Here is a 13,742-nt window from a genome sequence, read left to right as displayed (position 1 = left end):
TTGTAATGTACACATAGACATTCTTTAATAACCCTTGTGTGTTATAGTAAATTCATGCAATTCTACATGCATACTCAATTTTTTTATTTTATTTATTTTATATATATTATTATAATTTTCCGTCACCTCGTTTAATTCAAGCAAACAAACAAAACAAGTTGAAAAACGATTGGATGTCATCATATAACGTAAATTCACGCGAGCACACTGATCCAAGAACTAACGGAACTACTGACGCCATTGCAATGTTTCATTACGAGTTTATTTAACAGACGGACGAGGCTCGTTTGATTGGCTGCTGCTTAACGTTACATTGCCCCACTCGGAAAGCGTTAGCGGATTCCACGAGCCTATAACTGTCATCAATGTCCCCATTAGATAAGTTATAACGTTATTTAAGCTTGGTGTAGAATTATTTTTTATTTAGAAGATACCTCAGTGTCTCTAGCTCGCCCCTGTTCGGACTGGCTCCCGTCCGTTAGCTGACGTTAGCTAACTGTCGGCAGCAGTTGTAGTGACTCGGGTGAGCGGCGACATGTCAGAGTCCGGTCACAGTCAGCCCGGGATGTACGGACAAGGACGCAGGAGGAGGCGACGCCGGGGGGACAGAGATGTAGGACCTCCGGGGCAAAATCTGTCCGGTCCCAGTCGGGATCGGGAATATCAACCGAGGGAACGCAGGGTAACGTCGACGTTAGCTAGCGCTAGAATACGAAGACACTAGCATAAGTGGAGTGGGTTCTGACTACGGGCGTAGTTTCTGCTCAAAAATAGTGACTCTCAATCTTAACTTCTCCCTGCAGGATGGGAGCGAGGATCCACCAGGCCCACTCATTCAGAAGACACCCATCATTCTAGCAAAACCCCCAGGGGAGAGGGTATGTTTAGTTATCTGCGATACTAAGCAGTAATTATAAAATGCTTCTCATCGAATACAAAGTAAAATATTCTTATGCATGACTGCAATATGTGAAATCGTGTCCTTATCAAATTTGAGAGGAAAGTGTGGGTAACAAATACATTTAAGCTAATTCACTTGGCAGCCGTTTTTGCCCAAAGTAATGTACGGTAATTGTACTTCATTCCAGAATTTAAGACCACATCAACAAAGTAAACAAAATAAGTCAAAGTTAACATGAGCGTTGCAGAAAGTACAGCTTGATTAAGGTATTGAGATCCTCTACCTCTCCGGTCATGCGATCTATTGACCTTTGCTGTTGTTGGATCCTTTTCAAGGCCAAGCCCTCACAGAACGCACCTGTCAGTGGCTCTGCGGTCCTGGAGAAGCCCATCATGCTAATGAAAGCCAGGGATGATGGAGGGAAGCTGGGTACCCCTCCTGATGCGGCCGCTCAACCCTCTGGTCCTGGGCCCTCCAAGATGGAGAGGGAGGGGCAGCGACCAACCCAGCCTGTATACCAAATCCAAAACAGAGGAATGGGTGCTTCTGCATCGAGCAGCGCTGTGGACCGTGAGCTATCCAAACAAACTTTGATGCACTCAATAAGGTTAAATTACCCCGGCAAACAAAAAGTAAATCTTGAATCTTTTCGCATGACTTTCAGCCATGGTTGGTCAGTCTAAACTGCTCCCTCCTGAGAAGATGAAGCACAGCATCAAGCTCGTGGATGACCAGATGAATTGGTGTGACAATGCCATGGAGGTGAGCTGGTGTTTCAGGAATTTTCATTGATTGTGGAACACAGAGCGTGTGTACTTTCAATACCAGTCACAGTATGTATTTGAAGGGACTTCTATTGTTATTTATTGCAGTATTTGAGGGACCAGACAGATATGTTGGTGGTTGGAGTCATCGGCCTGCAGGGAAGCGGGAAATCTACAATCATGTCACTGTTGTCTGCCAACACTCCTGAGGAAGATCAAAGGTGAGATTGGTGTAACACAGACCGTATGTTCTATCGTGTCAAATGCTTGTTATATGCATTTGTTTCTTTTAATGATAAAGAAACCAAATGGTTCACGGTTTAAGGATGCTGACAACGATGAGGCTTATGACGATAATGGGAAATATCATCTTATATGGTAGAATCATTTTTAACAATACAGCCATTAAAAATGTAAATGTATAAATTTTCTCATCGGGTAGACTTTAAGGCTGCAATAAATAAGTGAAGATACTCTTTCTGAACACATAGGGGCGATATTATACTTATTTGAAATCAGTCCAGTTAGTCATACTGTACACACAACAGAAATCATCACATCAAATTTGTTTCAAGACAATTGAGAAGTGGCTGAATTTTTTATTCAAACCGTTTCATCATTTTTTATGCATTTCTAAATTGCAGTTTTCATCTTTTCTTGAAGCTTAACTAGTGTTGTCATTTTAAATGATGGGATGCACGTTTATTTTCTCAGGGGTTATGTATTCAGAGCCCAGAGCCCGGAAATCAAGGAAAGAGCAGGAAACCAGAGTACAGGGATTGATTTCTTCATCACACAGGAGAGAGTCATCTTCTTGGATACACAGGTGAAGTATTTCAGATGCACTTTATCTTCCTTTATTTGTGGTATTTTCCATTTGCTGTGTTGTGTGTAAATCATAACATTGCCTCGGGTTAGAGAGTAGTTGCGGCTAACTTAAAACACGGTTTGGTTAAGGACTAATGCGGTGTGTGTGAAATGTGTTATTCTTTTCTTCAGCCAATACTCAGCCCATCCATTCTCGACCACCTCATCAACAACGATCGGAAGTTGCCTCCTGAGTACAACCTCCCTCACACATATGTTGAAATGCAGGTCAGTGGCTGGCCTGCAGATGGCAGCGGGGACACTTCTTTGGAATTCTAAACATTTCAAATGTGACACATTATAATTCTGTTTATAATCTTTCAACAGTCTCTTCAAATCGCTGCCTTCCTCTTTACGGTCTGCCATGTGGTCATTGTGGTTCAAGACTGGTTCACTGACTTAAACCTCTACAGGTTGGTACCTACTAGCCTGCAACAGCTCTGTCTCACAGTTGTTCCCAATATTCACGGGACAAGAGAAGAAGGTAGCTGTCAAAGCCCCCTTCTGCCTCAAGAATGTTCAGCATTTCATCTGGAGATGATGTTTGTATTCTGCTTTTACGTAAGCTTCTTTCAGTTGGTCTTGTAGACAAATGCAGGCAAATTCCAGTTGGTTGAAACCGTAGCGGTCTCACTTGTTTACAACCCTTCTTAGCTAAAGCAATATTATCAGTTCTAGATTCTTGCAGGAAGAGTACGTTTTGATAATTAATTTGAATAATTCAAACCTCACAGTTTCACTAGTTGAAAGTAAAAGCTGTTTAGTGTAAGTGGTAACAACTGAGCAACAGTAGCTTTAAAAGTACAGAACTTCCTTTAAATGTTTTGAAAGTATGTATTAAAATGACATTCATATACTCACACATGTATTGAAACATTGCTAATTACCCTTCAGTTGCAGCCAAAATCTCACGTACAGAGAATGAACTGTTTTGTTTGTGGATAGGTTCCTTCAGACTGCTGAGATGTTGAAACCCTCCACTCCATCTGCAAGCCATGACTGCACTGGCTCTTCAGGCAGCGACGATGGAGCAGAGTACTATCCTCATATAGGTGACTTTTTAATGCAGAAGCACAAAATATCACTCTCAGCAACCAGGTTTTATGACCTTTTTTTATTTCTCTCTCGTCCAGTGTTCCTCCAGAATAAAGCCAGACAAGATGATTTCTGCCCGAAGAATCTCAAAAACATGTACATGGTTGTGGACAAATTAATGGCCCACTCTCATCTCAAATACAAAGGTTAAAACTCGCAATACTATTATCTTCAAACATTAACATAGTCTGTTCATTTTGTGGCTGTCTTACAAGGCTCACCTTGTTTAATGGAAATACATTGTTCAATCAACAACACTGTGGTTGTGAGTTTGAATTTGTTTGAGAAATTTGATTAACAAAGAGTGGTTGCTACATGATGCCGCAACTGCACTCATGGATGATACTTGGATTGTCTTTAGGTACATTGTCCATGCTGGACTGCAACATGTTCCCTGGTTTGGAGCAGGAATATCTGGCCACAGAAGTCAACATGTTCCTCCTTCCAATGCAGGAGAATGATGGGGAGGATACCCTGACTAAAACAGGTTATATACAATTCATCTTCAACTCAACAATTGTTCTCTTCTAAATTGTGTGCAATGGGAGTTAATCTTTGTACGGTGTTTAGGGACGGGGACATACCCGCTCTTCTCCCTCCTTCCGGGGTACAGAGGACATCCTGCCTTCTCAACCATGGTTTCAAAACTACGCAGCCAGATATTGGCTATGCCGCGCTGTCAACTGTCTCACTCCATCCTCACTGAGAAGAACTGGTAAACATCACATTGTTCTTTGAAAAATACAAGTAGTGGATTTTCTGTTAGATACATTTGTAATAATGATCAAACAGGTGCACAATATGACCAGGTGTATGATCTAAAAGTGTTGAAAAAGCATTTTCATTTAATCTTATCTTAAAGTGCTCTTTTTAGTTTTAGATATTAAATGACTAATGTTATCCTTAACATTATTAATTTACCAATGAAACAGGCAATTAATATGAATTGGGTTTTAGCAGTAAATATAGAGCATATCTCCTTTATGTAAGGGCGGCGGGGAGGCGTGGTGGTTAGCACTGTTGCCTCACAGCAAGAAGGTCCTGGGTTGGACTCCGCCCAGTGGCCTTTCTGTGTGGAGTCCGCATGTTCTCCCCGTGTCTGCGTGGGTTCTCTCCGGGTTCTCCGGGTTCTCCGGCTTCCTCCTACAGTCCAAAGACATGCTCTGGGCATCAGGTTGATTGGGGACTCTAAATTGCCCGTAGGGCAAAAAAGGAGTGTGAATGGTTGTGTGTCTCTGTGTAGCCCTGCGATTGGCTGGCAACCAGTCCAGGATGTACTCGCCCGAAGTTGGCTGTGATAGACTCCAGCCCCCCCGGGACCCCTGTGTGCAGGATAAGTGGTTTGACAATGGGTGGATCTCCTTTATGTATCAATTGAACCAGCTCAATTTCAGTCTTATTCATTTTCTTACTGCATAAACAGCAACATCAAAGGTTCTCTTCTGCATTTCACACCCACACATTTTTGCTGTGAAAAGCTAAATGCACTCAAACAACCAAACTCATTTGTTGCAACAGGTGAATCCACTTTTAGTTATTATTGTCTTGTGTTGTTTTTTTTTTGTTTTTTTTACAGGTTTCATTATTCAGCTCGTATCTGGGATGGGGTGAAAAAGTCCTCGGCCCTCTCGGAGTACAGCCGCCTGCTCAGCTAACACATCGCTTGAACTGCTGTCACAAACAGCAGCAGTTGCGAGCTGTTATGTTGGATAATCATTTCACGTAATAGAACATGTGTCTCTGAAAGTGGACGCCGTCGTTTGCACCCTATAGGAGGGACAAGCGAAGCTGGACACCCGGTCAGTGATGAAGAGTCTGGTGTTACAGCATGACACCCGATGAAGACATTGGGGCGAAGGAAAAGCGGCAAACTTTTTGCACTCAGTGTCAGAAAGGCCTGTACCTTAAATGTTGAAATTACACCACTGCACACCAGTAACGAGAGCGAACAAAAGGAAACATTCTATTTTAAATAGATGTGATATTTTATTTTTATTTACAAGCCATTATAGATTGTTTTTTTATCTGATGGTGCACACATGAAAAAATAGTAGTAGTTTATTTTTTTTAAATCTTTTTAAAATCAAAAATAAAAGGAAACTCGAGTAAAACACATTTTGTCTCTGGGTGATTTTTATTGCGCTGTCCTCACAGGTCAAGCTCAGATAACATATTGCTTAAAAACCTCTCCTTCATAAAACTATCACGCTTTCCGTGTTTAGCTTTGGATTCCTTCCTCCCTGCTGCTGTTAGACTGCACAACAGCTCTGCTATAAGACAAAAAGGGAAACCCCATAAACCTGTCCAATAAATACTATAAGGGTTCTTCTGTGTGTGTGTGCGTATAATATTTTGGTATTTTAAATTTCCGTATATATAATATTTTATTTCAGTTCATGTTTTAAAGTAAGTTAAGTTACGAAGAAATTTAAGTGTTTGGAAACTTACATGTTGAGAAACCTCTGTGAAAATGATGATTCCATGATCAATGTTTCTACAATTGTGCAAATTGGAAACATTTTCAGAAATCCAGCTATTAGACTGACATTGAAAGGTAAGCACGCTTTGTGTCTCACATCCACAAAGTAAGGGTTACCGATGTTGACCTAGGTTCCATATTTAGGACGTTTTAAGTGAACTATTACGTTGAAATCACGTCTTCGCGGTGACCACATTTTGCCGACCAGTTAATGATTATGAAAAAATCTTATTTATAACATTGTCTCTCTTTCAACCTTACAATTACAGCATTACACATTATCAACAAATTGATGTTTTTTTAGCACGTTGCACAAGTTGTATTGACAAAAGCTGGTTTGATTCAAGTGAAATGACAATGCTTTTCTTTTTTTCACTTTCAAAGCAGATGCACTTTGAATTGCTTTGTTTTTTGAATGTGCTATACAAGTAATATTGCCTTTACTTGCCTTCACTTTCAAAGCAGATGCAACACATTTTTCATTTTAATTCTAGCTTTTCCTTGGTGGGCAGGGGTGGCGCCGCTCCCCTTGTTCAGTGGTAAAGGAAAAACCCTGCAAAGGAGTGGTCTGAGGACGAGTACAACCCCTTTCCAAAAGAACTACTTATAACCTTTACAAATCCTACTGAGACATGTTGTACCGTGCCATCACAAAATGCATCTCCTTACACTCATCCTGGGGATTGTCCTTCTCTCTAAAGGCAAGTTTATATTCTGTTGTTATTTTTAAGAGAAAGAGAACTTTAATCTAAAATGTACTGAACATATCTTGTTATATATTACAAGATTACCATTACAGATGAAAATGTTTATTTATTTTTATCTTTTTTTTTAAAGTTATGTGAATATTGCGTTTCCACAGCCAACACCTTGAAATGTTATGAGTGTGTAGCGGGAAGCTCAGGAAACTGCACAGACTCAAAAGAATGTCCTTCGCCAGGTCACCAGTGTGGCGCACTCACTTTAACTTCATATGCAGGTAGCGTCATTTGTGTTGTGTTATTTTTTTGGTAAAACCTCTTTATCCCGGTTCAGTCTACAAAGGTTCCTCTTTGGTTGCAGGTGGTTCAAATGTGAATGAAGTCTCATCAAAAAGCTGTGCTTTGGCTGAAGAATGCATGGAGGCCTCACTCAACTTTGGAATCAGTAAAGTCGTGATCAACAGCAAATGTTGCCACTCCGAGCTCTGCAACAACCAATTTGCGCCTGGTAAATTACTTATATTGTCTGTTGTTATTATTTACTGTGGGAGCAAACACTGTTAAAACTGTTACAACTACTACTCATCTAAAACGTTTAAGTTAGATGCATTTTTTATATTCAAGATATCAATAAAATGAATTATATAAATATATAACATAAAATATTAATTTATTTAATGTTATAGTTTACACTTACTGTATAAATTGGATATTAATCTCTCGTGTGGATTGATGATGCTGGTGAATGTTTCATAACGCGCTATGAGAAAACATGGTTTCTCATCGGGTAGACTTTAAGGCTGCAATAAATAAGTGAAGATACTCTTTCTGAACACATAGGGGCGATATTATACTTATTTGAAATCAGTCCAGTTAGTCATACTGTACACACAACAGAAATCATCACATCAAATTTGTTTCAAGACAATTGAGAAGTGGCTGAATTTTTTATTCAAACCGTTTCATCATTTTTTATGCATTTCTAAATTGCAGTTTTCATCTTTTCTTGAAGCTTAACTAGTGTTGTCATTTTAAATGATGGGATGCACGTTTATTTTCTCAGGGGTTATGTATTCAGAGCCCAGAGCCCGGAAATCAAGGAAAGAGCAGGAAACCAGAGTACTGTTAAGACTACATGAAGATTTCAAAGCTATGAGGAAATTACTTTTCCCCAATGTCACCATCCGTTAGAGAAGAGCCCAAGAGCAATATACCCCCCAGTGCCACACTGCAGCTGGTGTGTCTAAAAAAAAAAAAAAACGTCTCTTTTGTCCAGACACCCACATGCACACACGTAGACACACTGTCTGTGTGTGTGTGTGTGTGTGTGTGTGTGTGCGCATGCATGTGGGTGTCTGGACACCACATTTTTTTTTTTTTTTTAGACACACCAAATCCGTTACTTTGAATGCTGTTTACCAGCAAATAAAGACCTTCAGAAAGGCACTGAAAGAAAAATATTGCATTTACCTGCCAATCCCGCTCTACATAGCCAAACAGTATGATGTGAACAATAGATGTTTTATGTCACAGTTCCCAGCAAATCCACTCCAAATGGTAAAAAGTGCTTCCAATGCAAAGGACAAGATTGCACTGCAACTCTAAACTGTGATGGGACAGAGGACCAGTGCATCTCAGCCACAGGTAAAGCAACCCTGAGACATCGTACTCTGTTCCACATATTACTGCTCACAGAGGAATTCTACTAGATGAACACACTAACATTACTTTCACTCCCTCAGTCAATGCCGGAGGTGGATTGATTAGCATGAAGGGCTGTGCCTCCAAGCTGATGTGCTTACCTGGAACTCAAAGGATGTCAGGAGTCGTCGGAGCAGAAATAAGCTGCTGTCAGGGAAACTACTGCAACAGCGCCAGCAGCACAAGTGCTGGCCTCGTGCTGCTGTGGACAGCAGTGGTCTCTTTGGTCGTGATCTCTTAAATGGTTGAAACGGCAACATGAGCCCAAGCTTTTCTCGCTGGCCTTGCAAGGCCTCGTATATAGTGCTCACACCCCTCCTCATCCTTTCACCTGATGAGCGAGGAAGTTTAGCAGGCAAAGCATTGATGTGTAAGTTAATAAAGTTGGGAAATCCGTTTGTCTCTTACATCCTCTAGTTTCTAACCAGCTTCTTGTTCTTTTTTTCATGTTGCTTCAACAATTTAGACTGCCTGCCATGAAACGGCCATTTCTAGGAGGCAAATGCATATGAATGCTATATTGTTAACCTGAAACCAATTTTAAAATTGCAATTGTCAAGAACATTTTGATGTAATTAAAAAAAGCCTAATAAATATATTTCTCAAACGTCTGCTATGTATTCAGATTTCTGGAGTGCTCTAAATTCTGTCTCATTTGAAAGGCGTGGGTCAGTTGATTGTATAGTTGCTGTAACTATATAAATGTGTACAGGTGAGTCAGGCCCTCATCCTGTATTTGCTGATTCCAGACTCCAGATTTAACACTGAAGTCACGTCAGAGTATTATTAATGGGGCATGGATTTACATACAAAATGTCACTCGTGGAGACACAGGAGACACGTGGCAACCAGCAAGTGACTCAAAATGACCAGAAAGACATTATCGGCTAGAAAGAGATGCAGAGCTACTGCAAAGAGACTAACCTGAGAATAACGATATATGATATAACAAGACGGGTCTGGCTGGAGTTTTTAATTGTTAATCTAATATTGAGTTTGTTCTGTACACATTTCACCTTTAGATAAAGCAGGTTGAAATCAAGACCAACATTCCTCCCCCACACATGCAAACATGTACTGCACATGAAACAATAAAACAGAAACAAATACAAGCATGTAATGATTCCGAGAAGTCACAAGCCTCCTTTATCTTCAGCAGTGGAGAGGCGCAGACATGGACAATTACATCTGCGTAAATTAATCATAATGCTAGAACATCAAATGCTCACAGGATTGTTAAAGTTAAAGTACTCCTTCTTATCTAATCGGCGTTTTTGTCGGGTCATAACAACACCTTCATTCAGAACAGAAGAAATTAGAGCACATGCATGATTTTATCTTGCATGATATGAGACCAACAAAATAGGTCCTCAATGCTTACCTGGGTAGTCTAGGAGGGATCTCCTGTGAAAGTTTAAATTGGAGGGACAGATAATTAAATCAGGCAATGTCCTGCTTGCATTTGCTGATTGAACTCCATGAAATTTAGGCGAACATCAAGAAATATAATTAAAGTGATGCCAACCCTAGGGAAGAGTGAATGTTTTTAACATGAACTGGAAATGAGGGGAAAACAAGTATTCCTCAGCACGGTCTATAACATCAAAGCAAACGTTATCACGGTGTTTATGTCCTGTTTTGTTTTGTAGTTTCCTGCCTCTCGTGTCCTTGTGTTAACTTCACTTCCTGCCCTGATGTATTTTCCCCTGTGAGTTTGATTGTCTGCCGTGTCCCTGATTGTTTCCTCCTGTCTCCATTCACCTGCACCTTCACCAATGAACATCCAGGGGGTCGTCGTGGCGCAGGGTTTAGAGAAGGTGTGCTGGGAAGCACAAGGTTGATGGTTTGATTCCAGGCTGCCCCATGTTCCATGTCAAAGTGTCCTTGAGCAAGACACCTTACCCCTAGTTGCTCCCTGGGCAAAAATGTGAAGAAGCCATGGGTTTAAAGTGTAATGTAAGTCTGCTAAATGACCTGTAATGTGTGTGCCTTGTCGGCTAATTGTCTATTTTGACATCTCCAGCTTCTCCATCTTAAGACCACAATCCACCTCCCCAAAAGATCCAATCAAACTTACTAATAATGTTTTGTCTTTCACCAAATACAGGTTGTAACATATAGCCTATATAACTGTCAGGTCAGGAGGCTGGGAGATACTATAGCAGAACGTGAAAGGAATGATGCTGTGATGGCTGCATGTGTGACATGTGTCTGCGATCAGTGATCAGGTTGCTCTTTTCAACCCATACCAAGCAGGAATCAGAGGATTTGTTAAACTGTCTCTGTTTGGGGCATTGTATTTTGGGTTGAGAATCTTTATCTCGCTACAGAAAAAAAAAAAAATCATTTGAAAAGACATGGTACTGGACAAAATACAGCAAATAAACCTACCGAAATGCAGAGGCATCTACTGTGGCAAACGGGTGCAAACCCTTTACCACAAACTTAGTCACTGCTCTGTGACATTCGTTTATCCTTGTCTGGGTCATTATATTCTTCTCTGCCTCTGTAAACGGAGTAGCTAGAGGTGCACGAGAGATATTTGCTGCAGCCTCTGAGCCAGCCAGACTCTGGCAGTCATCGTCATCATCTAAATTTGATGTACAATGACAATGGAGATTATTATCGTTATATAGTAAAAGTTTACTGAATGAATGAAATGGCGCGCCGCTCACATTAACTAAGTAAAGTTAGACAAGTTACCTGTGGGATTAATAAAAGATGGTGTCCTGTTAGCGCCGCTGCTGCTTGACTCACTTGTCATGTCGCTAAGTAGAAGTGTATCAAACACACGACATGACATGAATCGCATGCTGGGTGGCCAAATGTTTCTGCATATTGGAGGTAGTCCCTCCACTTGATTGAACTTTTGATTGAACTTTTGCAACTGTTGCAAGTGACGGAATTTAGTCTTTTCGCGTAAAATATAGCCAAACTTTGGAGCGATTCAGTCTCGGTGGCATGTTTGCTGCGTTCTGAATCAAAACAAACGCTGTGGGTGTGTGACGTCATGAAGCATTTACAATGAGCGGCATCGATAAGTGGCATCGTTAGGAATACATGCGAACAATTCTAAGGAATCGATTCACTGGGCAAAAATTAGGTCAGTCAAGCTGAGGAGAATATTGATAAACTTTACCATTGTTTTTTCACATCAACATAAAAAATACAACCGAAGTATAGACATTTAACTACCATACAATATATCTGTACATATGTAATCCAAAATAATATATATTTAGATAACGATAGATGTACAGTATATATGAGCGCAATAAGAGTATGTCTGCATATTCAATATTTTATGTGTTTATTTTCAAAATAAAACCGGATAATACAAATACAGGGTAAAAAAGTAGCAATAACAAAAAAAAAGGGATGCAGTGAATACAATACACGTTTTGCTGTAATAAAAAAAATGAAAAAACCTGAAAACTAATTGAATCAAAGACTATTCAGGCCCCAAAAGCTATACTGTGCTGAGTTCTAAGGTACTGAAATGTTTACAGCAGTTTAAGATTGAAATGTTTTACACCTAGTTTAGTTAATGCTAATATGAGGCAATATGGTACGAGTGGTGGTTAAAGTAAAGTTGAGACTTTGAATTGTAGTAGCAGTAGCTGTTTCCTGTTCTCAAAGTGTAAACAATGAATACTCTTACAATGTCCTCTGTTCATTCAACATTTTAAGTAATCAATAGTCTCACCATAGTGACATGAATAATTTCTGGGAAAAACTTAGTTCTTCAGCAAAAACTAACCTAATAAAATGCAGGTTACACAGAAGCTTCCTTTATTTTGTCTTTCGTAAAGATCAGAATGATTTAGCGCTGAAAGCTTATGAAGCATTTTACCACCTGTTAAAGTAATTGTAAGATTTTTACTCATTTTAAGAACTCTTAAGAAACCTCAATCTAAAATATAAGGAAGAATAAAGAAGAAAAAATTTACCAGCTAAAGGGAAGGCAAAGTAGCTGCGAAGGATATTAACTTTACAAACACGTAAAATATACAATAACATCCCTTTACAAATGGGGTTCATACAGTTCAGAACTTGACACACTTTCTCACTGAATGAGAAACTGTATCCAAACTTTTGACTGGTATTGTACATATCGCTAACATACCGCATATAAAAACATTTGACCTGTATTTAGATTCAGGAAAATAATTTCAAATTGGTCTAATTTACAGCATTTGCCCTTTTTCCATTACAGTCGAATATTTCTTATACAGTTTGGTTATTATATGAGATATCAAATACTCAACGCCTCTATGATTGTATGCGCTCTAGGGAATTTAAGTATTTGGTTGAATTGTTTGAAATGTGGGGAAATAAAAAGCATTGATATAATTTAGTTTGTTTGCCATTGTTTGGGGAAAAAACAAATCAATTTTTTCAAGAATAATATGGAACCAGACACCTGATGGTTTTCTTAAATTAGCATAACTAGAAACATTGAAAAAATTAACAATAGGGACAAGTTGCACTTACTGACGAATTTTACATTCCCTAAGTAATTGATGAAATGAGCAAAGACAAATCAATTATAGTTTGTTCTATTACAGAGATTACCTAAACAGTCTGATATCTTAATTGCAAGCATCAGATTGTTATTCAAATGATCATTTTAAGCACGTTTCAGTTGTTTTTTCACATGTTTCCATAGACGTTGTTGTCCACAGCGTTCATGTAATCATCCCCGTCATCAGGGTCCTGTGAAAGATTAATGTCATTATAGTAACAGTTGCTGATAGTGCCACAGTTCTGTTTGTAATCATTGGGAATAAATCAATGGCAATTAACAAGTACCTGTCGATAATTGCAGGATTTGGGCTGGCTGAGGTCCGTTTAATACAGCAATGAAAAGTAGAGAAAAAAGTAATTACTTGGCTGTACTACAATATATGATATCTTTATTTAGAAAAACACTCAGGTTTAAGAGGGGTAGACCAAGTACCTTTTGGGGGATGGGAAACGACCCTTGGAGACTTTCTGGTTGGCATGTCTGGGGATTAAAATTCACGTTACTGGAGTTCAGAAAACAAAAATATGCTCAATTTCCTGACACTACATGAATCTACTGTCCTCAGGCTTACTGTTATATTTGTTTGTTTGTAACAACCCACTAACATTTACACAAAGGAAACAAAACAAATACACTAGTTTCATTAGGAGAAGAATAGTGAGTTCTATCTGTGATAAAATCAAGTGTCAAATTTAACGTTAAATGG

General features: G+C 39.4%; 2 protein-coding genes and 1 pseudogene across 3 annotated transcripts in view; 2 read left to right on the top strand and 1 right to left on the bottom strand.

The window, feature by feature from the left end:
- The first annotated feature begins 209 nt into the window (after positions 1-209).
- Positions 210-5,742, top strand: smg9 (SMG9 nonsense mediated mRNA decay factor). Its single transcript, XM_040166294.2, has 13 exons — positions 210-682; positions 804-878; positions 1,237-1,471; positions 1,566-1,663; positions 1,774-1,886; positions 2,380-2,491; positions 2,665-2,760; positions 2,860-2,945; positions 3,478-3,584; positions 3,666-3,773; positions 3,989-4,114; positions 4,198-4,342; positions 5,204-5,742. Exons 1-13 carry the CDS (start codon positions 536-538, stop codon positions 5,280-5,282), a joined length of 1,527 nt encoding a protein of 508 aa, XP_040022228.2. The 5' UTR covers positions 210-535; the 3' UTR covers positions 5,283-5,742.
- An 875-nt stretch (positions 5,743-6,617) lies between these two features.
- Positions 6,618-9,117, top strand: LOC120811146 (phospholipase A2 inhibitor and Ly6/PLAUR domain-containing protein-like). The gene is made up of 5 exons (XM_040166336.2): positions 6,618-6,807; positions 6,969-7,085; positions 7,169-7,315; positions 8,341-8,451; positions 8,550-9,117. Exons 1-5 carry the CDS (start codon positions 6,762-6,764, stop codon positions 8,747-8,749), a joined length of 621 nt encoding a protein of 206 aa, XP_040022270.2. The 5' UTR covers positions 6,618-6,761; the 3' UTR covers positions 8,750-9,117.
- Positions 9,118-11,801: 2,684 nt separating this feature from the next.
- Positions 11,802-13,742, bottom strand: part of LOC120812996 (myelin-associated glycoprotein-like) — a 75,583-nt pseudogene continuing 73,642 nt past the window's right edge. Inside the window, exons 10-12 of the transcript XR_013453827.1 lie at positions 13,469-13,516; positions 13,321-13,348; positions 11,802-13,224 (exon numbers count right to left, since the gene is read on the bottom strand). The product of XR_013453827.1 is annotated as a myelin-associated glycoprotein-like (transcript). The remainder of the gene's footprint in view (positions 13,225-13,320; positions 13,349-13,468; positions 13,517-13,742) is intronic.

The sequence above is a fragment of the Gasterosteus aculeatus genome, chromosome 20, assembly GCF_964276395.1.
Source record: "Gasterosteus aculeatus chromosome 20, fGasAcu3.hap1.1, whole genome shotgun sequence".
Taxonomy (NCBI): domain Eukaryota; kingdom Metazoa; phylum Chordata; class Actinopteri; order Perciformes; family Gasterosteidae; genus Gasterosteus; species Gasterosteus aculeatus.
This window is presented reverse-complemented; position numbering and strand designations above follow the sequence as displayed.

Bases quoted from the DNA above. Each gene is read 5' to 3' on its own strand.
- smg9 (XM_040166294.2), top strand. From the start codon at position 536: ATGTCAGAGTCCGGTCACAGTCAGCCCGGGATGTACGGACAAGGACGC. The intron at 683-803 runs GTAACGTCGACG...TTCTCCCTGCAG, and splicing joins ATCAACCGAGGGAACGCAGG to GATGGGAGCGAGGATCCACC. The intron at 3,774-3,988 runs GTTAAAACTCGC...GATTGTCTTTAG, and splicing joins CTCTCATCTCAAATACAAAG to GTACATTGTCCATGCTGGAC.
- LOC120811146 (XM_040166336.2), top strand. From the start codon at position 6,762: ATGCATCTCCTTACACTCATCCTGGGGATTGTCCTTCTCTCTAAAG. The intron at 6,808-6,968 runs GCAAGTTTATAT...GCGTTTCCACAG, and splicing joins GATTGTCCTTCTCTCTAAAG to CCAACACCTTGAAATGTTAT. The intron at 7,086-7,168 runs GTAGCGTCATTT...CTTTGGTTGCAG, and splicing joins CACTTTAACTTCATATGCAG to GTGGTTCAAATGTGAATGAA.